The sequence below is a fragment of the Podarcis tiliguerta genome, assembly GCF_965153285.1.
Source record: "Podarcis tiliguerta genome assembly, chromosome: 6".
Lineage (NCBI taxonomy): Eukaryota > Metazoa > Chordata > Lepidosauria > Squamata > Lacertidae > Podarcis > Podarcis tiliguerta.
The window spans coordinates 30073428-30100486 of record NC_139539.1 but is presented as its reverse complement, the minus strand read 5'-3'; the positions used below and the strand labels follow the sequence as shown (position 1 = coordinate 30100486).

The window sequence follows — 27059 nt, the reverse complement described above, 5'->3', positions numbered from 1 at the left end:
ATTGTAGGCATGGGGTCTCCCATCTGAACTCTGATGTGAGGAAGTGGGTTTTGTTAAACTCTTTGCCCCTGCTGCAGCCTGTCTGGATTTTGTGCCTGCTATTTGCATTTGGGGTGAAAACTCTTATTCCTTTAAATGGCAGCTGTATCCACAATGCAAATGAGGAATATGGTGGGCTGGCAATCTAGATCAGAACTGCAGCAGGAGGCAGAAGGTATAAAACAAAAAACCAAAACCCCTACCTGCATACTATGGTCCTACTCCGGATTGGGATCCTTGCACCTGTGATTTACTTTCAAAAAGCAATTCATTCCAAGTACTAATTATATGAGCGGTGTCACATCTAGTTTGGCCTGCAGAAATAATCTGATGCAACAGCATCACTGAAGTTCAGCAGAGTTGGGTCTGGTCAGTGCCTGAATGGAAGGCAGCTTGAGCTACTTGTGTATGCTTCCTCTAGCTTTGTGAAGGAAAGGTAGGGTAGAAATGTAAATAATAAGAACAAGCCAGTTTTTAAGCTACGATTCTCTATGGGAGTTTTGCATAACTGAATTTTTACCCAATATTTTATGGGAATTTTCTCACAAAGATGAGATCATCATGGACTGCACTTTCTTAGAAATGGAACGACAGCAGCATCAGCAACAACACCAAAAAAGAACTGCTGGAATACATGAAACTCCAAAACTCAGACAAGGAAGAGGTTAAAGCTGTAGGATGAAGCCAGGATAATATTCAGATTCAGTTAAGGCTATATATAGAAAGTAAGGGAAGAACCCTAAGTTGGATTGATTGTGTTTGGAAGGGAACCAGAGAGGCTTTATCCAAACAAGCTGAAGGAATGCACCTTTGGCAACTGACTGTAATAATAATGGATATAAATAGTATTCCATAGCATAAAAAAACTCCGGCATTACAGCCATTGTAGATAAACAGAAAGGCTGTATTTCTGATAGCCAGCCTACTAGCTGCAGAATAATGCAACTCTCTTCAGATTATTCCAAGTAGTTTGAAGATAATGCTAGTCTTGATTAGCTGCTTAATTATCAAGAGGCTGGCTGATGTAGAATCATCATCATCATAAATTAACACTTTACAGATTTAAATAAAATAGCAATATAGTTGGCAAGAGTGTTCAGCTTGAACATCTGGCCTGCATTGAAAATAAATCAAAGTAAATCCCATCAAGAAAAGAAAAGGAGTGTCAGTGTGCATGCAAGCAATAATGGCAGTCTGGAGCTGGCATAGGACAAGGTGACACAGTGCTACAGTAGGGACTTAATGTTTATACCCTGCCTTTTTTCTAAGGAACTCAAAGCAGTGTAAGTGGTTTCTACTCCTCTGTTTTATTCTCAACAACAACACTGCTACTAGCTAGGGATGATGGGAGTTGTAGTCCAACAACAGCTGGGAACCCAAGTTCGAGAAACACTGCGAGTTTAACTTCTATGCCACAGCCACATTGGCTCTCTTCTTGAGACATGTCTGAGCCACACAGTCAAGGACTCCTCTCCCATGGGGAAGGTTGTAGAGAGAAAATGAAGTCAAATATCAAAGGATAAAAGTGGGGAAAGGGAAAGTGTTTTGATATTGTTGCAAACCACTGTGATAATTTTTTATGATACAGTGGTATCTATTTTTTTATAAATACTATAAATAAATAAAATAATCAAAGTCAGTCTAATTTAAAAAGGTAAAGCTAAAGGTACCCCTGCCCGTTCGGGCCAGTCTTGCCAGACTCTAGGGTTGTGCGCTCATCTCACTCTATAGGCCGGGAGCCAGCGCTGTCAGCAGACACTTCCGGGTCACGTGGCCAGCATGACAAGTTGCATCTGGCGAGCCAGCGCAGCACACGAAACGCCATTTACCTTCCTGCTGGTAAGCGGTCCCTATTTATCTACTTGCACCCGGAGGTGCTTTCAAACTGCTAGGTTGGCAGGCGCTGGGACCGAACGACGGGAGCGCACCCCGCCGTGGGGATTCGAACCGCCGACCATGCGATCGGCAAGTCCTAGGCGCTGAGGTTTTACCCACAGCACCACCCGCGTCCCTATGTATATATCATCTGCTTGAGCAAAGTCTTGAGTTTTAGAGCATGTGCAAAGTTCTTTACCGAGGAGTGATTCTGAGAGCATCTTTGGACCCCTGATTAGATGCTTTCAGGAAGAAATACTGTGTGTAGCATAGTGGGTGCAACACATGAGCAAGAGGGTGGGTGGAAGATGGTTTAAGAAGTTCATCTCGAAGGGTCCCACAGTGGTGTAGTTGGCCTTTGAACTATTTGAAAAATATATATATTTGGATTTGTAGTATAATAATGCGCGCGCACACGCACACACACATGTTCAGTTTGATGGAAGTCTAGCTTAGGAAAGCCCAGGAGGCAGATTTATTTACACAGTGGTAACACAGCAGGATGCTTTTGAATTGATGCTTTTGAATTATGGTGCTGGAGGAGACTCTTGAGAGTCCCATGGACTGCAAGAAGAACAAACCTATCCATTCTTAAGGAAATCAGCCCTGAGTGCTCACTGAAAGGACAGATCGTGAAGCTGAGGCTCCAATACTTTGGCCACCTCGTGAGAAGAGAAGACTCCCTGGAAAAGACCCTGATGTTGGGAAAGATTGAGGGCACAAGGAGAAGGGGACGACAGAGGACGAGATGGTTGGATAGTGTTCTCGAAGCTACCAGCATGAATTCGACCAAACTGCGGGAGGCAGTGGAAGACAGAAGTGCCTGGCGTGCTCTGGTCCATGGCGTCACGAAGAGTCGGACACGACTAACAACAACAACAACACAGCAGGACATAGGAAGAAATGTGCAAAGCATGGAAACTTGGATATGAAAAGAGTTTAGAAGCCAGTTCTGATGTGGCTGGTTGCTTCTTTCCCCTTACTTTGCAAGCTACTACTTTCAGAAGCGAAAGAAAATCTGTCATAAAGGCTGCTTCCGCAGAAACAAAGGCAAACCGTATTAAATTACTCATGTCTTCTCTCCCTCCCCCATCTGTTCGGTGGTTCACCTGCAGGGTCTGCCTCTTGTCCGTTCTCCCGAATGCAACAATTGCAGGGCTATTTCCTGATTTTTTGCAATGATGGACCAGATCCGAGATATTTCCAACTTGCTGGTCCTTTGGCTTTCAATAGAGAAAAAATCTAGCGGGGTTTGCAGAGACGGGGACATGGGTGTAGCCAAAATTTATTTTGGGGGGGCATTATGTGGGGCCCCCCAAAACAGAGTTATCTGTGACACAACTGGTCAGTTAGTTAATTATTTCTATTTATTTACTATTTACTATTATTTCTATTTATTTATTTAAGCCAATGGACAGGAAGCAGCATTTTCCAGCCTAATAGTTAGTTAGTTAAAAATACAGATGTGTCGGGGGCGCTCAGGCATATCCGGAAAATACAAATCCTGCAGCCTGGAAGGAAGGCGTGCCTCTTAATCCCAGATACAATACGAAGCGCCACTGTAGTGAGGCGAATGTACTCTGCGTGTGCTCAGAAGCACTCATTATCCTGCATGTTCCTCCAGGGCTGAACCCCGGTGTAAAATAAAAGCTAAGGGCTGAGAGCTCTGCTTGTACCGCTTCTGCCCAGTCTGCAGGATCCCGGGAGAAATACGAAACAGGCCGGCACGCCATATTTCTCTCTCTCTGTTTTCCACCCACAGAGGGGAGAAAACTGCCTCGGCGCTCAGCCGTCCGGAGAAGGAGGTCGCTGTTGCCTCGAGGATCCGAGCGCCCCCCTCGGGCGCCTCTCTCCGCCTTTTGTTCCCAGACCGCGCGCGCGTCACCGGCTTAGCGACTGGGCGGAGAAAGCAGAGGAGGGGAGGCAGGCGGAGGAGCTTGTTGCTGCTGCTGCTGCTTTCGGCGAAGGAAGCACCGTCGCGGCGCGGCGGCAGCAGCGGTTTAGCGGCCAAGCTGACCCTCTTTCGCTCCGGAGAGACCTGTCCGGGGAGCGCGCAGCTCAGGAGAGAAGACGGAGCGGGTTTCCTCGGGCGCGAGGATGATAAGCGACTGTGGCCCCCGAGCGCTCCGGGGCCCCCAGTGAGGAACCGGCAGCGCGCCTACAGCCCGCCGGGGATGGCAGCGCCGGCTGAGGCGGAGTCCAGCCAGCCCCTCGCCTCGGCTCCAGCGCCGCCGCCGCCGCCTCCCGAGAAGAAGAAGCTCCAGCGAGCGCCGTCCCCGGCCAGACCCAAGGATGTCCCCGGCTGGTCGCTGGCCAAGAGCCGTCGCGGCAGCCACCCGGGCTCGCCCGCCTCGTTCTCCTCCGGGAAGCCGGGCGCGGGGGGCGGGCACTCGCGCCGGGCTGGGGGCGCCAAGGATGGCCGCGGCGACAAGAAGGGCAAGGCCACGCCGCCGGCGGGGGCCCGGGGCGTCGGGAAGGGCTCGGCAGGCCGCGCCGGGGCCCGAATGAAGGGGCGGAACCGCCTGGCCGCGGCGGGGGGCGAGGGGGCCGCGACCTCCGGCGGCTCCGCCAAAGGGTCGTCGCGCCCTCAGCTGCCGCTCGCCCTCACGGACAGCAGCTCGGAGGTGTCGGACTGCAGCGCCTCGGAGGAGGCCAAGCTGCTGTCGCTGCTGGAGCTGGGCGGGCTGAGCGGCGGCGGCAGCGATACCGAGTCGCCCCCGAGCAGCAGCGCCCCGGCCCAGCCCGCCAGCGCCTCCGCCGACGGCGCGTCCCCGCTGCCCGAGGACCCGTCGACGGCCGCCTCGCTGGCCAGCAGCCGCCTGCCTCTCAGCGCCTCGCTGGCCTTCTCCGACCTCACCGAGGAGCTGCTGGACGCGGGCGTCGCCCGGGAGCTGGAGGAACTGCGCTCCGAGAACGACTATCTCAAGGTGAGGGGCGCTGGGTTCGCTTCCGGGCAGCTCGGCGGGGAGAGAGCGAGCTCTCGGGAACTGCGCTTCCCCACAAAACACCCGCCGGTTTCCCCATAGCAGCATCGTGCAACATATCCCCTCCCCGACCCTAATCTCCGAGCCTCGTGGGACAAGGGAGCAGGCACCAAGCGGACCCAGGAGGGGCAGGCGTGTCCTCCTCTGAAAATAAGACACGCCCCTCCTCTCCAACACCCCTCCCTCCCCCAAAAGGAGGAACCCTCCTTAACTAAATTTTAAATTAAACAGGTGTTTTTCAGCAAAGCAAACATTGACACTCCCCTGCACAGGGAAGACATATTTTAATGCCTGCAGGCCGTTATCCCTGTGGAACATGTTGCGCATCCTCAAACATGGCATCTCCCTGCAGTCCTGGTCTGCATGCAGAAGGTGCATAAGACAGGTTCATGTGTTCCTAAAAGCAGCAAACGTCTTGCTGTGTACCACTGGGAGATCATTTCTTGCCTTCCTCTCTGTGCCTGGCATTGCAATACTGAAAAAGTATCTTGCTGTGTGGTAGGATTAATGCCCCCTTTGTAACAAATCTTACGTGCCGGATATATTGTGACCTTAGGCAGGACCTGTTGCCACCCAGAATTTCAGAATGCTTCCTTGGAACTGGCGCTCTGTAATGAAAGATGATCTCCACCGCCCAGCATCTACAGGATGCTGGTTATGTGGAACATGCCCACATCTTCAGAGGCAGCACCTGCTGGCTTTCTAAAGCTCCTTGTAATTGGCATTCCTCTGCCTCATGGGGCAGTTCCTCCCCCAGCCCAGCATCAGTTCCTTGGAGCAGGCGCTCCATAGTGTCAATTACTTCTCTACTCTAGAATCAAATGGAATAGCTGTCCCTCGGTCATATGTAACTGAGGCTTTGCATCACTGTCTAGTACAACAGAGCCCCAACATATGTAGAACCAGATGCCTTCTAGTGACACTAAGACCTTCTCTGGTATCAGAGAAAGCCATGTTGGTACTGATGCCTCTCATTCCTAAAGAAGGTATTGTATAGCATCATAAAGCCCCAAGGAGAAATATGCTTCGTCTCATCAAACAGAACTTACATATCCTTAGAGGAAGATATCTTCTATCTTGAAATCAAAGCTAATTCCTCACATCCCGGCATTTATTTCAAATTCTTTGCTGCCGGAATCAAATTCATAGTTGTCAGCGTCATGCTAAAAGGTGCCCAGGATTTTCTCTTGTTATAAATAGCCTGACTCTCTAGTACAAGTCTTAGCCACATCAGTGTTTCAAGGAAGGCAGACTTTGGGGCCTAATTAAGCAAATAATTCCAGGGGCTATGTGCAATTTCTTAGGGCTGGTTGCAGGTTATTTTATCATCATGGGAGGCCACTTCCCTGTGGTGACTCTGTATCCAAGTTGTAATGTAAAGCACAGCCCCTGATTGCCGAAGAGTTTCCGCTGCATTACTGGGTGTTTCTAGGAATGCCTGGCTGTGGCATAGAGGGTCTGTGTAGAATCTGAGGAATCTGTATGATGAGTGTTACTAGTTATGACAGCTGGGACACAGAGTTGTGCAGAAGCCAGGTGAATGTGTTGAAGCACATCCTTTGACAGATATGTTCCCAAATCTACATTTGCAAACGCCTGGTGTATATGGCATTTCCTGGGGAGAAATGGTGAAAAGGGATGTTTTAACCACTCACATGTCTGCAGATTTTTCTTTGTAAATCCCCACTGGAGACATTTTCCCATCCTCCTTTTTCTGCTGAGCTTCCTTCTGATTTCAGAGCCTGTCTGGACAAAAAATGGTGAAAAACGACCAGGGAGTGGAGGGATTTGTATGGAAAAATTGACTGGTTGGGAAGACAGTGTTTGATCCTTGTGGGAGCTGGGGGCTATTTGCAGGGAAGAACCAGTGGTTCTCTCCTGCAAGCACACTCTCTTTCTTCCACTTGCCAATTCTGTATTGTGAATGCCCTCCTACAATAGCATGATGAGTGAATCGTGAACCCCATGTTTCTGTTGTAATGTGTGGTTCTCTTCTTAATTACACTTGATGGTGCACCTCTCAGTTCCATAATACTTACTAGTTTTGAAATTCCCAATCTGGCAAACAGATGTCCCAATGTGGGGCAGCATTTGCATTCACCTCTATGTATCAGAATTTCCCATTTTGGAGGTAATTAAGTTTTTGCAGGGTTTATTTAGTCTCAGACACACACTTGGTCCTGTTGTATGTGCTCCCTTTCCCCACCCAGAAAGATGCAGTATATTTATACAGCTCTATACAGACTTTCAGGGCCCATCCACATGGAAATTTCTAAAAGTTTTAGAAGCACTTTTAGTATGCTTCTGGACTCTCCCATACATCCACATGTTGTTGTTGAAACTTCAGCATTCTCTAATATTCCTCAACTAGAGCCAGGGCTTTTTCGGCTGCGGCTCCAACCTGGTGGAATGCTCTGTCACAAGAGTCAAGGGCCCTGCAGGACTTGACATCTTTCCGCAGGGCCTGCAAGACAGAGCTGTTCCACCAGGCCTTTGGTCAGGGTGCAGCCTGACTCCCTCCTTTGGCAATCTTTACAAACTTTAGTTTATGGTTGCCATCAATTTTGAATTTGATTTTAATTAATTTTTTATAATGTTTTTATAATGTTGCACTATTTTAGTGTTGTTAGCCGCCCTGAGCCCGGCTTCGGGCAGATGGGCTGATCTGTCAGATATTTGTATCAGTCATGCATTCTACAATGTCAGTGCATTTTCCATCTTCAAAGTGGGGAAAATGTACCTGCTTTCTTGGAGGATGTTTTCCATGCTTCTGGTTTCTAGCTTAATTAATAGCATGGAAAGCTTCTTTGCAGATGTGCCCATAGAGTGACTTGGAGGAATTGTTTCAGTAGTATTTGGATAACGTAAGAATATTGCTTGACATGTATCCCTGTGGTTTCTGGAATGGTAGGGAGTGCAGGAGTCTTTGGGCTGTTGCCAAGCTCAGCTTTTGCCTTGCTTCTCTTGGTAGTACTACTGAGCAATGATGGGTTTATTTTGCAGGATGATGTTGGCATGGCAACGGTAGTAGGTGTTTATTGAATGGCTGCATATAACAACCAGCTCAGATAGTGGATTAGTTTGCTGGCTGAAGCACAGGCTCTTAGTGCCTCTGAGAGGTCTGGCAGGGTGGAGAGCAAGAGTCCCTTAAGTGTAAGATTATATTGTATAGTATTTGGAAAAAAGCAACCAATATGCTGGTCTAATCTGATTTATATAAAACAAGCTAGGAAAAAAATCATTAGGTATAGAAGATGGTTGTGCAACCATTTTTCTGGGGGATGCTTTATCTACCCAGGTCTTGTTCTTGCCTTTCAGAACAGTTGTTCTCCACTCTTTTAGCTAGAAGAGCCAGCAGTGGAATCCGGCATTTGGTGGGCGTGCATCCATGTGTGGCATATCGCACCTGAGAAAGTCATCTTTTGCAACATCCATGGCTGAGAGTCCTTACTGACCCACTTGGTGACTCAGCCCTCCCCCATTTAATTACTGTGTTGGTCATTCCTACTCCCATATACTTTCAGTCTGTGTCCTGGGTTTGCAATGTGCATGATTTCTAACTACTATGTTCAAGTAAGTGTTGGCTCCTATTTTTCCTACAGGCATTCCTTGTCATTAAACAAATGCTGTGTCTGTTCAGGTCAACCTTACCTTTGGGGGGGGAGGGGCGAGGGAGGAGTAGAACAAGGGTTGTTTTGATGTTTTAAATACAAAACACCTGACTTCACCTTCCTTGCTATTATTATCTGCATTCTAACTGTTGAAAGCATAATAAATAAATAAAATTGTCCAGTAGCACCTTAGAGACCTGTTGAAAGTATGTCAGTTCCACAACATCGGGGGTGGTATTAAATTAGCCATGTTGATTAATTTCAGTGGGTTTATGCTCTGTAAAACATAGTTGAACACCACCCACACTCAGCTCTTCCATAGGATTAGACAACTACACCCAGTGGCATGATTCAAGGGACAGCCACATTAGAAGTTCTAGTACACAAATCTTGGCTCTTGATTTGCCCCTTGCAGTTGTGACATTCTTAGTTCATGGATGCCCTTTCTCTGCCTCAAGGCCACCACTATGTTCTCCCTGCTTTTATTTGGAAGTTATGGATCTGAATATTTTTTACGCTAGAATTACACAGGCTTATAGTGTAAACCCATTACACCCACACATTTTATATGCGTGCAGCTCATTCTGATTTCAGAGGCTGGGGAACTTCTGAGCTATAGGGCTGGGGACTGCTTATGTAGAGTCAGTTCATACAAAGCCAAATAAAGTAGTTGGTAATTTTCTTCCCTTCTAAGCAAAGGGGAAACTGGCAGGAAGTCAAGACTTAATTTAGACTGGCCCTTCTTAGTACTCTGATATAAAACGGCTGTGCAGATTCAAAGTTGCCATGGTAATGTAATAACATGCCATGCTAATTAGAAATACACACGGACATTTATGCTAAAATATGTGGGCATGATTAACAGGGCAATCCTATATGATTCCTTAAAAGTAAATTTTAAGGAGTTTAACTGCAGTTTCTTTGCAGTAAATGTGCTTAGGACTGTAGCAAATACTGCAGTTCTATACATGTCTACTTAAAACTAAGTCCCATAGGGTTTAATGGAGTATAGGATTGCAGCTTAAGTCTCACTTGATTTTAGTTTGATATAATTAAGCGTGCACTTCACACACTCACTAAAATCTTAGGGACATTTACTGTTGTTTGAGACTTGGCATTTCTGCATGTTTGGCGATAAGTCTGCTACTGTAAGGGTTGATTTTATCAGCCTTTGAAACTTATCACCTTGTAGTTTGTTTTCACTCGAGTCAATTTCAGTCTAGTCAATTTCAGCTAAATTATTTTTTTCTCTATAAATATTTATTTTGGTAATATGATTGGTGACTAAGATAAGAAAGACAAACTTTTCAAGAGCTGATCTGCTACTTCAAAGCAGACCTATTTGCAAAATCTCAGTTTCTATTTGATTAATTGACATGATCAAGATAAGCTTTTCAAATTTACTAGAGCATAAAAACAGAGTAGTACAAAGACCACACGTTCAATTCACAGTAGTCTTAAAATACTTTATGGCAATACAAAGTGTCACAATGTGTTTTTTTTTTCCCCCTGTCTAACATCTCAAGAGATCTGGATGAATACAAACTATTAGATTTACTTTCAGGAAGGCTAGCATTTCCAAGTCAAGTATGTTTGAGCTGCCAGTCTTGGCACTCAAAGCTGACCTTACAAAGAATTAAAAACAGACTCAAAAGTTAGTTGAATTGTAGCCTGTCATCTGCTCCAATGTTGTATACAGATGTGATCCTGTTTGTTGCAGCAACAAAGCTTAGACTGGAGCCTCCACCCACTTACCATACTTAGGATTCACTTGACAGTGCTGCCCTCATTTGAGGGAACAGATTCCCAAGTCATTTATTTCCCCCATTCACCCTTTCTCGTGTATATGGTAAACACAGTGTTATATATCCGTCCTCTACAGCTGTTTTCCAGGTTGCTGACTTAGCTGTCCAGTACACCTTTTGTGAAGGGATTGCTTGGTGGGTATGGAATTAGAGGCAGAACTCTTGACTTGTAGGGGTAGAGACTTGATGGCACAGAACAAAGGTGGACATAGTTTTAGGTTTTGATTTCGTGCAGACTGGATGGGAATGCTGCAGAGTTTCTCCCCGCCCCCATGATAAATTGTTGAGAAGAGAATTTCATGAGGCATCTATGCACAATTCAGATGCAACAGTAAATCTGGGTCATGGGTAGGCAAACTAAGGCCTGGGGGCCTGATCTGGCCCAATCATCTTCTCAATCCGGTCCGCAGATGGTCCGGGAATCAGTGTGTTTTTATATGAGTAGAATGTGTCCTTTTATTTAAAATGCATCTCTGGGTTATTTGTAGGGCATAGGAATTCGTTCATTCCCCCCCCCCCCAAATAGTTCAGCCCCCTGCTGAAAAGGTTTGCTGACCCCTGGTCTAGGTAGCCACAAGTATACAAATCTGATGGGCAGCAAGGCCTAGATAGGATTTCCTAGTAAAGACAATAAGTATGGTGGTGATGCCAGTAAGTATGTATGCCACCTGGGGCACTAAGAAAGATAGAATTTTGGAATATTTAATAGCTGTAAAAATAATGCATCTGCCCTTCTTTAAACACGCACACACTCTACTTTCATCTGAAACCTGCTGTTACTTGGGGTGTACTCCTTCCTTGAAGATATTCTGAGCACCATTGCAGCTGCATCTAATCTTAGTATGCAGAACGGTGGGAGAAACCTGTCTTATGGGGCGGGCAATTTTTTTGTCACTTACTGATCAAGGGCTGCATGGTGTCAGTGTGTGGGGATGCCTTTGTTGTTGTTGAGTAAATTTCTCCACCTCCTCCTCACACACACCCTATACACTGCCTCCAAGCTTCATTATTACACACTCACTCATACATAGAGGCACACAGAGTTGAGATCCCATCATGTCTCCTCCTGTTCCACCTCCCTCCCTCCCTTCCTCTGCTGATTGGTGCTGGGAACGGTTGAGGATTATGCAGATTAGAATACTCCTCAACACTTTCCATCCCCTTTGACTGGGAGGAACCTATACATCCCATTTTGTAGCTGATTGGCATTGGAAACAGCTGTGGAGAGAGCTAATTAGTGGCCTCATCAGCTTTTCCCAGTGCTAGTTATCGGGATCTCATCCTGCACCATCTCTTGTTTCCCTACTGATTGGTGCTGGAAACAGCTGAGGGGTGTGCTGATTCTTCTAGTCTTCAGCTGTTTCCAGCACCAATCAGTTGCATTGCAGGCCACATGTGGCTCTTGAGCTGAAGATTATGTGAACTAATGCAACGAGGGCTAGAAGCTTATGTGTATTTTGTTGCATAGTCCATTCACTGTAATGGACAGTATCTTCTGTTTAGTTTTTTACTTTTGAGTTCTCATGCATAGTCAAGTGTTTCTGAAGTCATAGTAGTGAAATGGGGAATCCATGGGCAAAAAAAAAATATTATTCCTTGGAACCTATTCTTATGACTTACACCTGGTATTGGGAAATTAGTCCCTGGTTGACTCCAAGGCAAGGGAATGAGTAGTAGCCTACCAAAAAGCATATGCTGTCTGATTATTCCTTCCCATCTTCATTTTTGGAGAAACCTAGTTTCAGAATTTTAGGTTTAGCTAATTTTCCAAAGACCTAAGCATTATTTTGATGCCTCTTCCAGCTGGTCAGAAGCCCCAGATGGACAGAAATGCTCCACTGTAAACTGAAAAGGAAAGTAAGCAAAATGAAGAATATTGCTTGGTTGTTTCAAAGAAAGTGAAAAAGCTCCTGGGATGTGGTTGGTAAGCTGCTGTCTGCAAGACGGAGAGAGGGCTGGAGGTGAATTTTTTTGCCTTTAAAGGTCATCCCCCTATTAATGCTTTTGATAAATCACCCTGTCATGCCCAACTTATTATCTGGGGCTTATGAAATATTTCCAAAGCCCAAGCACTTTGCTTTTGCAATGGCTCTTACTAAATGTATAAATGAAAATATATAACAATCCCTGTGATTTTTTAAAAAAACTCAGACAAATCACAAAAAGCTGCTTGTGTTTGAGAACATTTAAGCACAACAATTACTTCTTTTTGGATACAATGTTTATTTTAAAAACATGTTTCTCTAGGAGGAAACTGTTAGAGTTCACTCTTGATTGGTTGGCAGTAGGGGTTTGAAAATGTATGGTCTCCCTTGCTCTAGCTTCCTTATCTTGCAAGTACCGGTAAGTAGCATGATTGTGCACGTACCATTATTCACAGAACCCGGGAGCTTTAGTGCAAAGACACCACCCTACCCCCCCCCCCCCGTGACCTGTGCTATCACTGCAGACGTTGCCTATAAGGTGGAATTCTGCCTGCAGTCGCTTCTCTTTAGAGAACTTTTTATAGGAAAGGATGGTTAGTGTAAACGTTTTGCAGGCTACTTTTTAAACAACTGAACTCTTAAGCTTTTCGCTGGTGTCAACCTGTCAGTATAGTGAGGTGAGTGAAGATTCCCTCATGGAGTTAATAGCAGCTTTCAGTGATCATGGTGGGGAGCAGTTTTTGCCTGGATTACAGCAGGAGAAGAAAAGTATTGACTTAAGAAATAAATAAAATTCTTGATACTGATCACCTGCCCTGGGGCCTGCTATTTCCAGAAGAAGAAAAGGGAATAATAATGCAACTTCAGATTATGTACATTTGAACTTTGGCAAAAAAAGTGATTATCATTATTATTTTCCTTCTCCAAACCCAAGCTGTAAAAATGTGGACAAAGTCAAGATTACTCTGTGGGTTTTGGTTTCAAAGACTAGCCCTTGTTCCTTCTCACGTCTAAATCCGTTGCTGGATTTTTAGTTGTAGTTTCTGGGGGGAAATGCACAAGCTTGTCAGAAACGTCTGTCTCAAAATATCTATATCTCTATATGTTTGCTTCAATTCTATTGATCCGAGGAGCACAGTGCAGTCGTGTGTGGAAGCTCTGTCTAAGCTCTGCAGCTGAAGTTTTCCTTCCTGTTTCTGAGGAGTTGTACTGATAAGGGACGAGCAAGCTACTCCATTTGACTAGTAGAATAAACATGCAAGGACCAGCCACCTGCTTCTCCTTTTCATTTCTGGCTTCAGAGACCTGTTAAGAAAAGGAGATGGGAACATTTTCATGCTTGAGAGGCACTGTGCCTTTAAGAAGCACAGCAGCCAGCCACGAGCCACCGCCTTGTCATCCCAGTGTGGGGGGAACAAGAGCTCTGAGTCCCTGTTCAGCAGAATGGAAAATGTGAGATGTGATATGCCGGCAGCTGCAGAAGGATGTGAAGACAAAGAATGGCACTGGAGATTCCATTTGCAACAAGGGGAGGAGAAATCTCCCAAGCCAATCACGTTTCAAAATAACAGGCATATGCCTTAGATAACTGACAGATGGGATTCGGAGTGGCCTTAGCCCAGGGGGTCCCAACTGGCCTTCTGCTCATCTTCCGATTCAGGCTTTTCCTGCTTGCTTTGTCTTCATACACCCCACATTAATGTTGATCACCTCATGCCTTTCCCTCAACCCTCCCTTCTTAGTAAAAGCAAAACTTGGCTATGAGTCTGCTTTGCTTTTTCTGTCTTCCCCAAGTGTGGTAGGGATATACACCAGAAGCCAGCAACAGGAAATGTTGGTCCTCAAACAGCCAGTGCTTTCTTATATTATTTATGTATATCCAACCTTTAGTCTATGGAAAGCCACACTGCGAGAATCTCATAAACTCTAAGCTCCTAATTTATGCTTGCTTTTCCTCTTAATTTTAATAATAATGGAGCTGTGGAGCCCAGAAGACATGATAGGTGATTCAGAAAGTGTGATCCACAGTACTTCTATAAACAATCTGGAAAGTTGCGTTTTAGAATTTTCTCATCAGTTTGCATTGCATCTCATTGCATTGCTGCAAAAAACTAATAACATGTGAGTTATTTCTGTCCCTAATGCAGCAGGTAAGAAAAGCAACTTGTGGCACCTTTTAGTTTTCAGATAGAGCATATTTGCAGTAGCATTACTTGAAAGCTTGTGGTTGTTTGGTTGTTAATTTATACAGGAAAGTGTAAATCTGTGACATGATTTCCTCCCATCTCTCCCCTCCCACACCTGCTGCTCCTTCTCATTACAGTGGTACCTTGGGTTAAGAACTTAATTTGTTCTGGAGGTCCGTTCTTAACCTGAAACTGTTCTTAACACCACTTTAGCTAAGGGGGCCTCCTGCTGCTGCTGTGCCGCCACCGCATGATTTCTGTTCTCACCCTGAAGCAAAGTTCTTAACCCGAGGTACTATTTCTGGGTTAGCGGAGTCTGTAACCTGAGGTACCACTGTATAACTTCTGAGCTGTCTGCTGTTTTGTTGGCAAGATGTGGGCACAGTGTTATTGTAGGGTTGCCATATTTCAAAAAGTAAAAAAACCTTTTAGGAAGACCTCAAAATTGTTGAGCTCTTTTTAGACAAAGCCCAAAGTTGTTGTTGTAGTTTATATATTGGATTACATTTCAGGAGATGGGAGACAGACTGAACTTGGAAACTGCTGCATGGGATTGGATTGGAAAATCAAATCTGTGGTGGTAAAATTGAAGAAAGGTGGTCTATATTCCTTATACTGAGTCAGTTCGTATTTCTGCTAATTCAGTATTGTCTACACTGACAGCAGTAGCTTTCCTGGATTTCAAGCAGGGTCTCCCCCCCTCGGATTCAGTCTGGGACATTTTGCATATAAAGCATGTGTGCTGCCGCTAAGCTGCATCCTTGTTGTTTAATAGATCATAAAGTCCTTTGTAGCAGTTGCTGTTTGGGAAACGAGTCTTTTTTTAATCCACCTAACCTGGAGACCCTGAAACTACTGCAGTCATATGGTGGCCCATCTTAAGACGCCCCTGTGGAAATCTTTTCTTATCTTTGCCTTGCGTGAATTACAGTACTGTTTCTTCTGTCAGTCTGTGGCTGGCAGTTAATTGAAAACTGCTGCTTTTGTTCCCTTTAATCTCTAAGGAAATGTTCGCTTGTTATCCCTTGATACCAATTTCCATGTTGCAGTGCGAGATCATAAGAATATGAGTTCAGCCCTTGCCATACTAAGTCAGATCAATGCGGCATTCCAACTTCCATGTTTTTCAAAATGTGGGCTCCCTGAATTAATACTGACTTGTGGCGGTGAGGGGGGAGAACCATACAAGATTATTCAACAATACTATAGTTACTTCTCAGTGTTTCCTTAATGTTACTAGGTATATGTAATTTTCACTGACATTAGGGATGTAATAGGCAATTTAACATCAGTACAAAATACTTTCTGATTAAGACCAAAATCATTCATTTGAATCAAAAGAGAGGGTTTCAGATTATGGAGAACAGAAGCATTTATTTGAAACATTGAGTAGCCGAGATCACTTCTTCCTAGTGTTAGAGACTGAGATATGAAAGCTAGGAGCTAAATGGCATCTTAAACCTAGGTTATGGGCGCAACAACGGAATGTCTAGGTGCATTTTTATAACAAGAATAGAAAGCTGAAAATGAATGAACTGCAGTTAAAATATTATGTTCATTTGCCATTGATGTGGTGGGGCTGGTCCTTCAAAGGAATCTGATTTGAAGGATGCTATCTTGGAAGGGGGTAGTTCAGGGATCACTCTGGTTCAGGAGGCTTCAGGTTGAGGCGTTGACTCTGCATTAGAGTTTGGGTCTGGGTTCAGCACTTCTGCTGCTGGTGTCTCTGGCTCTTCTGATCTGGCTGGTTCCTCCTCTGAGTCAGATTCTATCTAGGCTGCTGCTCAGTCTAGACCTTGTCGTGGTTCAGGGTATTATTAGCCCATTCAATGCAGTGTTGTTCTTAACTGGCAGTGCTTTTCTTCTAGAAAAATAGGTGCTGGTACTCATCACAAAGTTGTTGCAGTAAGTGTCACATTTTTTAACCCCCCCAAAAAGAAGTGCCAGCATTGCGTACCCTTGAGTACCCCTGAAAAAAAAGCAATGTTAACTAGCCACAAATAATTGCTCTCTTTTAGAAGCAGGTAGATTCCTGGGTTTTTAGAATATTGTTGCTTGTCTGTTGCTTAACAACGTTGTGTCATATATACTGGGGCATCAGCTGTTGATGCAAACCAGATATTGTAGCCCAACTGATGTTTGTAGAACTTACCTACTTCCTTTGCTCCTGTCCATTTCTCTCCAAATAGCTTGTGCATATACAGTTTATCGTGGTTCATTTATTTGCCAAAAAGTGTATTGGATGTAGAGATTTACAGATTAGAATTATAGGGCTGTCTAGCTGGGGTTGTAGACAGGTTGATGGATTTATTATTGGCATTTTGGATCGCACCCAATCTCACAGTCAATCTAAGGCTGCTGTACTAACCCTTCCTAGTGTGTCCTTCTATTGACCCCTTGGCAGCACATGCTAGGGCAAAACAAGCTTTGTCTAGTGGAGAAGGACTCAGGATTCTGGGTAGGTCTCTTGTATACAGCTGTTTCAGGATCTGATTAGTAGATTGATAATCCCTACTGCAGTATTTATGGATGCATGCCCCTAAAGGTATTTTTACGTATTAAACTACTATTAACTATACCAGTTTGCAACACCAATATGTGAGTTTCTGCTGTAAACTCTTAAATAAGGAAGTCTTGTTATAAATGTTTCTTAAGGGTTAAGCAGCAATTGTTAATGGCAATAAGGTTCTTGAATAAATTTGCTGCTCTCTGCATAGGGCGCAGTGAGAAGTATCACTTAATCTCATTTGAGAATAAAATACTGGGTGCTAAAAATATGAGACAGGCAGAATTGAAATACTTCTGAATTTTTTCTTTGCAATTGGGAGCCATGGTTGAGCATTAGAGCACAAGCCTCATGTTCATAGGGTCCAAAATCCAATCCTTGGCATCTCCACCTAAAAGGATCTCAGGATACAGGACTGAGAGAGACTCATGCCTGAGATTCAGGACAGCCACAAGTAATCAGTTTTAAGTTTAGAAAAAAGGTGAGTCAAGGGAATATGACAGAGATGTATAAAATTATTCGTGGAGTGGAGAAAGTGGATGGCTGCCAACTTGGATGGCTTTGAAAGAGGGTTAGACAGATCCATTGGGAGTAAGGCTACCAGTCATGATGCCTATGTTTTACCTCCACTGTGGGTGGCTGTATACCTCTGAATACCAGTTGATGGGGATCACAAGTGGGAGATGACTATTGCACTTAGGTCCTGTGTGTGGGCTTCCCATAGGTGGCACCCCTCTATTCTCTGCCTTGGTCAGACCACCCATGGAGTACCATGTCCATTTCTGGGCACCCCTACTTAAGAATGATATTGACAAGCTGGAAGGTGTGAAGAGGAGGGCAACTAGGTTACCAAGGGTCTGGAGATAATAGAAATCAATGTGAGGAAGCAGATATATGTCTAAGAAAAGTTCATCTGGAGAGTATTATTATTATTATTTTCTGAATTCTAATGTCAGGCTTTGACATACTTCTTTTAGAGGAAGTTACATAGTTTGAACGAACTGTTTTTTTAAAAAAAAATGTCTTGGAGTGCTACTCAGAAATAAGTGCCACTGAATTTATGATGTTTATTTCTGTTTAGTGGATATAGAAATTCAGCCTTACTGTGGTCTTTTTTATAATGGTGTTGAAAGCAATTCTGTTGAGAAAATGTTCTTGGTAAAATTGTAAACAAACAACAATAGTGGTGCCGCCATTTAAAAAGTCCCTTCTCCTTTCCCCAAACACATTTTTTTTTAAAATATTTTTTTTTATTAGAGATTTTCTTGGGTCTCCCCTAACACATGTTGAGATTGTTGGTGGACTCTTGATTTAACTGGAGAAAGCACCAATCTTAGGAGTTATACTGAGGGTGGTTTGCTTTTTTTGCCTCCTTCCAATGTATCATTGAAGGGCAATGGTATGCAGAACAGTAGGTGTTAGCAATAGATATAAGACTCATTCTGGCATTGCTAGTATATGAAGTCATTAGCCTTCTGCATACAAGCATCCTTTATCAGTATTCAACTGCTACTCCATGTACCATTCCTTATGCCACCCACCGTCCTAAAATAGTGTACATGTAAGCATACAGTCACCATTCAAAGGGAAATTACTAGTCGTATTGTACAGCTGCGTCGGATGTTGTATACAAATATGAACTCAAGTCCTTGTTCCATAGCAGCTGCAAATGAAACTACAGTTACTGGAATAAATTTGTATCTAATTGTAGGCTGGTATTTTTATGGTTAATGAAGGCTGCAAGTGAACAGTATACTTTGCAGCAGAAATGGGAAACCTGTGGCAGCCAGATGTTGTTGGGCTACAACTTCCATCATCCCTAACTATTTGTCATGCTGACGGGTGTTGGGAGTTCAACAACGTCTGGAGGATCACAGGTTCTGCATCCCTGTTCTATTTGAAAGCTGAATATTCCCACTTTTCACTGAGAAGCAAGAATACATTTTGAACCAAGGTTAGCCCTTGTCCTAGACACCTCTACTCAAATTGATATTTAGCTGCGAGGGTTTTGAGTTCTTCGGCATCCATTCCAGTTTGCAATAACTGTTCATATAAGCCTCCAAAATGCAGATCCAGTCAATATGCCTTATTTGCTCACCAAATACTTTGTTACCTTTTCCAAAACAAGTCTTCTTTGTCTGCTGTGTATGTTCCTCATTACTCCACGTCTGACTACTTGCATGTGTACAGTATTATACTTTTAAGATTCTTCCATTCCATAAAAACTGGGCAAAGGGCTACAAAAATATCACCTACTAAAATGCAGCGGAGTTGCTTTCCTTTAATGGATTTGACCTGGTGGAAATTTTAATTTGATTAAATGGCACCTTGTAACGGATGCAGTTCTCCAGACTGTTCTTGGGCACCCACGTTTTGCCACCAGCAAGACTTGATATGATGAAGGGGAGGTAGTTGCACAACTGGGGTTGCACAGCTGAAAAAAAGTCCTCTTATTTCTGGCTACCTACATAGTCTTTAATAGTTGCACTCCTAGACTTCTCCCTGAATCCTTGGAGAACAGTTGCCAGTGTAGCTAGATGAACCAATACTCTGGCTTAGTAGAAGGCAGATTCCTATGTCCCTATCTTATTGCTCAGGCAACCTGTTTTAACTAATCGTTTGGCAGGGGGGTTTTTTTGTTTTTGTTTTTTTGCTATAGTCCTGGCTCTTTTTGAGGTTTGTCTGGCTTCTGGAGTTCTCTTTGCATGTTCAGGCTGAACTCTGCCCAGTAACAATTTCCTCCCCTCTTTTGTTGTTCATTGCAGCTGTCCGAACAGAGGTTTCTCCACCCACTCCCTCCCTAGAAATAAATACCTGGGTGCAATGCTTTGATGCTGAGGCTTCTAGAATGATGAGTTGAATTGCTCTGCTTATTAGTGTGGTTTTTTTTTTGTTTTTTTACAGTACCAGACTCTGCTTTGATATAAGTATCATTTATAATAGTGTCTTTCAAAGGAAGGTAAGCATCATTACAGACAGTATGGCCTTTAATTATACTTGCCGATTGAAACCTGATCATGGTTCATGCAAGGCATTTTTGCTGAGAGAGGCTTTGTGCAATAGCAGTGATCCCCAGACAATGTAGGTTTCTTTCCAGAAGCAATCTTCTTTCTGAAGTGTTTTTCAACAATGGACACCTCTCACACTGTGTGCTTGGACACCCTGCCCCCTGGAATTCACTGATCCAAATGTGCATTCTTTTCTATTTATGTTTCTGCCCAACCACACTAATCAAGATCCCCTGCTGTTGAATACAAGCTAGGAAGTGGTCGTACGATTTTAAAATTGACAGTTTCAGCTTTGGAGGCCAATATTTATCTTCAGTGATGTGGGGCTAACCTCTTTTAAAAGTATTGTGTGTTCTGTAAATTCTTGCAACAGGACTGGCTCTCTGTTTCTGCTGTGCTTCCTGCTACTCGACCCCCAAACTCAGCCCTCCAGATGTTTTGGGACTACAACTCCCATCATCCCTAGCTAACAGGACCAGTGGTCAGGGATGATGGGAACTGTAGTCCCAAAACATCTGGAGGGCCGAGTTTGGGGAGCCTGGCCATGGGGCTGCTGCTGTACTGCTAGGGAGATTGAACATGCCCCCAGAGCTGCTGATAATTCCTATTAGAACTCACCTCTTGGAGCCATAATCCAGGGCCACTTAACTAGAAAACGCCCAGTGAACTAGGAGAAAGCTATAGGAAAGTGGCATTATTTTGTTGTGTTTCTGATTGGTAGTGTTCCCCTGCTAGGGCATGGAATCCAATATATATCAGTCTGCGTTACTGACCTTTCCTGCCAGGCCTTCCAAGTAGACTCTTGTCCACAGTAGCCTGGTCTAACTTTTTAATGGGTTGTTGCCCTGAATAGTACTTGCTGAATGGCACTAATGGTTTTGCTGAATGGTAAAGGTAAAGGGTAAAGGGACCCCTGACCATTAGGTCCAGTCGTGACTGACTCTGGGATTGCAGCGCTCATCTCGCTTTATTGGCCAAGGGAGCTGGCGTACAGCTTCCGGGTCATGTGGCCAGCATGATTAAGCCACTTCTGGCGAACCAGAGCAGTGCACGGAAACGCCGTTTACCTTCCCGCCAGAGCGGTACCTATTTATCTATGTGCTTTCGAACTGCTAGGTTGGCAGGAGCAGGGACTGAGCAACAGGAGCTCACCCCGTCATGGGATTCAAACCGCCAACCTTCTGATCGGCAAGTCCTAGGCTCTGTGGTTTAACCCACAGCACCACCCGCGTCCCTTCTTGCTGAATGGTACTAATGCCTGAACTAAATAAGTTATCCAGTGGTGATTAACAAGATGAAATATGCATGTGGAACTGGTTTGTTTGTGTGTGTGTGCCTTTTAACTAGTTTGGGATGCTGCTTTCAGGTAGCTTTCTCGTTCTTTTTCATATCTTAATTTAAAAGGAGTCGGGTGAGGAAGAGTGCTCTGTGATGGCAGTTTGCTAGGATATTGCAGAGAACTCTGAATCCTCTGGTGCCCTTGAATATAATGCCTCATTTCATCATTGGATGTGACATGCTGGCCGGGAGGCAGGTTTTCAAAGCCATTGTTTGTGTACCCTCTTTGCTTGCTCAATAGGAAGGCTTCCTAATGGGTGCCATTCTGTGATTGGCTTTCCTGTGTGGATCATCATAAGCAGATAAACCACTGATCCATGAAGTGCTAGAGGGGAATTATCTACCTGCTTCCACTCTCCAAATTCAAATGGACAAAAAGCCTGAAGGTCTCCCAGGGGGTGTAGGGAATGTGGCCAGCCAGAAGTGGCTAAGAGAGCTCAGCCCTCTTGTAGGAGAGCTACTGCCAGTGAAACAGGGAGCAACAGATGGCTTGAACCCCAGGGTATGAGCAACATTCCCTGTTGCTACTAGCAATAGGCAAAGGGGCTGGGGAGAGCACAAGCAAGAGGGAGTTGATACCATCCCTTAGCTTACAATATAGACTATCCCATGCACCATCTGGTCTTATTTTGTGATACCAGTATGTGGAAGTGATTTTGGATTTTCATTTCCTTTTATCTACATGAGACATCAAATTTGATGCTCTGCCAGGCTGCAGGCTCTATAGGACCAGGTCACTTGACTGGGTCTGTGCCATCTGGAGATGGTTCTAAATTGAGCTTGATACAGAATAAACCCATTGCTGTGTTGTTGGATTGGGGGTAGAGTGGCAAGCCAGTACGTTGGTCAGCTGGAAGAAAATTGTTACTATATTGATATTAACTTTCTAAATAGTTCTCGTTTTGTGCATTTTGAGGGGAGAAAATTCCCATTCATAGACATACCTAGTGGTGTAACTAAAATTTAGTTTGGCTTGAGTAAACTACTTGGTTGGACCTCTAAATCAAGTCCCATTCATTTTTCTTAGTTGCAGTCCAGAGACAACTGGAGCAAGTCAGGTTTCTTCATGTTGTGCCTTCTGAATGAAATGCTGTGTCTTCACAGCTTATTTATCATACATCTGTCCAATAGGAAGAAAGGAGTTTCCCCCCTAAAGATGAACAACATTGTTTTGGTTTAGGTGTTCCTCCCACCTACTGAGGAGAATCCTATCCCCACCCACAGTTTCCTCTTTATCTCCCTGTAAAGTATTTATAGAAATAAGTCCTTTCTCTCTCAAGTGCCCTCGCTCTAGGCTCCTTGTGTTCAGCGCGTTCCCCTCTGATACTGGAGTTTTCACAGTTATTCTTCCAGGCTGTCAGGTCAGTTTTATGTTTTAATGGTTGATCATCATGAGGGAAGGTGATGTGCTAGTTTTGCTGAACTGGTTGAAGTATGTCACTCCTGGGAGGCTGTAGGTTTAGTTGTGTATATGAAAAGGAGATGAATTATTGAACCAACTGATGGAGTTCAGAATTCATCCTTTAGTTTATAGGGACCATCTTCATAATTCAGCTCATGGCCCAAGATGAGGCCATGGTGAGGTGACTGATTGTCAACAATAGTTTCTGCAAGCCTCACTGAAATGAGCCAGAGCTTGAGAAAGAGCATTAATGCGCTCTTGTGCAGCTCCCATTCATTTCAAAGTGATTTCTGTCCAAAATGAGGATTTTGTGGTGGAGTGTGACAGTGCTAAGTAGTGTGTGTGGGGGGGGGGGGTCATTTGGTTATTTCACTTCATGCCCCGAACTGTCTCAAGCCTGCCTTGATAGTGCCATACTTGCATAAAGAAGAGTAAAATTCTTCAATAGCTTTGGTAAACCTTTCTTTTGGTGAAACTATGTATGTGTGTATTCTTACTGGGTACCAGGTTCTCATCCTGAAGCAAAGTTCTTAACCTGAGGTACTATTTCTGGGTTAGCGGAGTCTGTAACCTGAAGCGTCTGTAACCCGAGGTACCACTGTATTCTTTAGTAGGCAGTTGTTCATAGATAGGACAATATGAAAGAAAGCCATAAAAACATAAGTCAGAAGTCCCTGACTAGTTTATGAATATGCAGATGTGGTGCCTGCTCTGGGCTGGAGGTTTTCCCCACATGCTTTCAAATGTGCATATGCACACACACTGAGCTGCATTTGATTGACCCATTGCCCTAGAGGAAGCCTGTGCAATGGGAGTTCTCCTCTCTTCTCCCCACCCCCTGCACGTGGCCCATGTTGTCCCCAGATAATGAATACAACCCACTGTGAACAGGCCTCAGTTGAAAGTTATGTATTAAAATGTTTGGCTATATTCTGCAGCCCCATTGTGGTTAGGGATCTGGGTACTAAGGCAATTGGATTTCCTGTCCCAGGCAGTCAGGAGAAAGGCTTTTGGCCAAGTAGGGCTGTGTGCCTGGCTACATATTGCTCACCAGTACCAGTACCAGTACCAGTACCAGTACCAGTTCAGGACCCAGGAAGCAAAGTCAGGTTGGGCAAGAGTCAGATAGAGCAAGAGGGTATGTCTTGCTAATTGAAATTAAGCAAAGCAGAGGCCACAGTTCAGAAGGCAAACAAGCATAGTGGTTAGCATCCTGGATGGGTCCAAGTAGCACCTATATACTAGAAGTCAGGCAAGGTAGGCTTGAGTGTTTCTACAACAACCAGTAAACCCAGACTGAACCAGAATTAAATCTCCCTCTCACCAGCTAGCCCCGCTGCTGATGAGTGAAGCCTCTTACTTGGTTTTAGGAGGTATTTAGGAGTGGCATGGGCAAGGCTGAGGTTTCCAAGCTGTAGTGCTTAGAGTCTGAGGAACGTAATGGGTCCTCTTCAGGCCACTGTCGTTATGGGCTCTTCTGGTACTCGGACACCCGCCTGGGGAGGTAGGGATATTATAGGCTAATTCTGAGGGCAAATTAGGCTCCAAGGCCTATTTCCTTGAGGAGGAAGAGCCCTGACCATGACTCTTGGCAAGCTAGGAATTCAGGCTCTGTTGCCTTTTCAAGCATGCTTGGTATCAGATGCAGCCTGGAGCCAGTCCACTTCTGGAAGAATAGATCCATTATTAGCTATACCAGATGCATCACTGCCCAGGACACTGCATGCTGGTAGTATTTTTGACTAAATCTGAACTGAAAGAACTTAGTGCACTAGAGCTGCTGAAGTATTCTGAAGCTTTTATTTCATATTACTTTGACAGAAGCAAACCTACTTTTAGCTGCTCACAGGCTGCTCTTTCACAGGGCTGTTCTGCTTCCCATTCCATTCCAGAACACTTGGAAAGGCTCCCATGAGGCCCTGGCATGCACCCACGTTCTCTGCCTCACTGACTTCGTTTATATAATTCTTTGGGTGGATCTTCTGGGTTTTCCAGGATCAGGGAAGTACAACTTTGTGGCAATTGGCTCTGACTCTGGAAACACAGTTACTGGAGAAATGTTTCCTATTCTGGTGCTGGATGTTTCTATACTCTTGAATGCCACTGACACAATGCCACATCCCTCGTGGATGTGCTTCAGCATACAGTGGTACCTCGGGTTACGTACGCTTCAGGTTACATATGCTTCAGGTTACAGACTCCGCTAACCCAGAAATAGTGCTTCAGGTTAAGAACTTTGCTTCAGGATGAGAACAGAAATCATGCTCTGGCGGTGCGGCAGCAGCAAAAGGCCCCATTAGCTAAAGTGGTTCTTCAGGTTAAGAACAGTTTCAGGTTAAGTACAGACCTCCGGAATGAATTAAGTACTTAACCCGAGGTACCACTGTATTTCTGTAGCCTAGAAAGGGTATATTGGCTGAGTACAGTGCTCCAAAGGGACATAGGAAACTGTCTTGTACTAAGCCAGGCCATTGATACATCTAGTTCAATACTGTCTTTGCTCACTGGCAGTTTCTCTTCAGGATTTCAGACAGGGCATTCCCAGTCCTACCTGAAGATGTTGGGGATTCAGCTTGTGACCTTTTGTATGCATAGTTCTACCACTGAGCTATTGCCCATTGCTTGAGTTTATGTCAGTGGCATTCAAGGTGTCATGTTGCTGTTTGGTATCTTTTGAATTCCCTTGGAGCTCTTAACCATACTTGTAAACACCGCCTTCTTGGGGAAGTGACTCTTTTCCCAAGCCCTTCTTTTTTCACTGCTTCAGGGTGCAGACTTCTGGAAATTTATTAACATAACAGTTGTGGAGTTGATGGCTAGTCATCACAAATTTCTGTTTATGTGTTTGTAAATCTCCAGTTTGAGCACCACCATCAGAATAATGCAGGAGCAGGCGTGGCAAAAGAAAAAAAAAAGTAATATAATAGAATAGGGATCAGCAACCTTTTAAGACCAGTGGGCACATTTTGAATTTTGAGGGAGTGCTGAGGGCGCCAGTCACAAAATGGCTGCTGTGGGGCTATGGCATAACACAAAATGGCTGTTGGGGGACATGGCATAGCAGAAGATTATAATAATAATAATAATAATAATTTATTATTTGTACCCCGCCCATCTGGCTGGGTTTCCCCAGCCACTCTGGGCGGCTTCCATAGAAACAAAAAATACAGTAAAATATCACAGATTAAAAACTTCCCTGAACAGGGCTGCCTTAAGATGTCTTCTAAATGTCAGGTAGTTATTTATCGCTTTGACATCTGCTGGGAGGGCGTTCCACAGGGCGGGCGCCACTACCGAGAAGGCCCTCTGCCTGGTTCCCTGTAGCTTTGCTTCTCGCAATGAGGGAACCGCCAGAAGGCCCTCGGAGCTGGACCTCAGTGTCCGGGCAGAACGATGGGGGTGGAGACGCTCCTTCAGGTATACTGGGCCGAGGCCGTTTAGGGCTTTAAAGGTCAACACCAGCACTTTGAATTGTGCTCGGAAATGTACTGGGAGCCAATGTAGGTCTTTCAAGACCGGTGTTATGTGGTCTCGGCGGCCGCCCCCAGTCACCAGTCTAGCTGCCGCATTCTGGATTAGTTGTAGTTTCCAATTAGAGAGTACAATCATTGCCAATTTCCTCTCTTCCACCCACCCTGACAATCTCATGGGAAATCAGTTACGGTATATCTTGGTGGCCCTGACTGTGGAGGAAGAGCTATCAAAGGCACAAGAACACTGTTTTCCCAAGTGCAAATCCTAAACCAATGCCTCTGCTGCCATCCTGTAACCACTTACCTAGGAGTAAGCCCCAATAAATGAAAAGAGATTTACTTTTGAAGTAGGCATGTATACCATTGTACTGAAGAGTTAACAGTTTCTCTGTGCTATCATTGACAATTATATAGCATGTCATGGGATTTGATTTAAAAAATAAACACAATTCTGTGTGTGATAAGCAGCTGTACAATATATTAAACCCAGTTCTTGTTATAAGATGAGTTCCAAGAAAAATTCATGATCTTGAGCATTGCAGGTAAGATACTCAGGGGCAGACAGAGGAAGGAAATAACTTTGTGATCCATAAGGAAAGTCTTTCCTCTCTACAGCACAATATATATTTTCTGATTTGTCATGTATTTTTTTTATCATGGCTGTTAATGACTTTTAGCAGCTATTTTGGAACCAACGCTTACAGTCTACTAGCTGGGACAGAGCAGTTGAGACTTCCTATTGATTTGGGGAACCAGGAGCTCCAGAAAGGACAGAAGCCCTTTTGACGTTACTGTTGGTATAAAGTCAGAAGTAAGGATGCTGCAGCAAGTATAAGGACAATTTCTCAGGGAGACAGCTCTTGGGCCTTGTGACTGGTGCTTTGTAGCTTTCCTCTTGCTGTGCAGT

General features: G+C 44.5%; 1 protein-coding gene across 4 annotated transcripts in view; it reads left to right on the top strand.

Annotated features, from left to right (window-relative positions):
- The first annotated feature begins 4414 nt into the window (after positions 1 to 4414).
- Positions 4415 to 27059, top strand: part of MTCL2 (microtubule crosslinking factor 2) — an 87650-nt gene continuing 65005 nt past the window's right edge. For 3 of the 4 annotated variants that reach the window (XM_083443956.1, XM_083443957.1, XM_083443958.1), the window contains exon 1: positions 4415 to 4841. In XM_083443956.1, coding sequence (XP_083300082.1) covers positions 4419 to 4841 — 423 coding nt within the window. In that variant the 5' untranslated portion in view covers positions 4415 to 4418. The remainder of the gene's footprint in view (positions 4842 to 27059) is intronic. The other variant, XM_083443955.1, reaches the window with a different exon arrangement.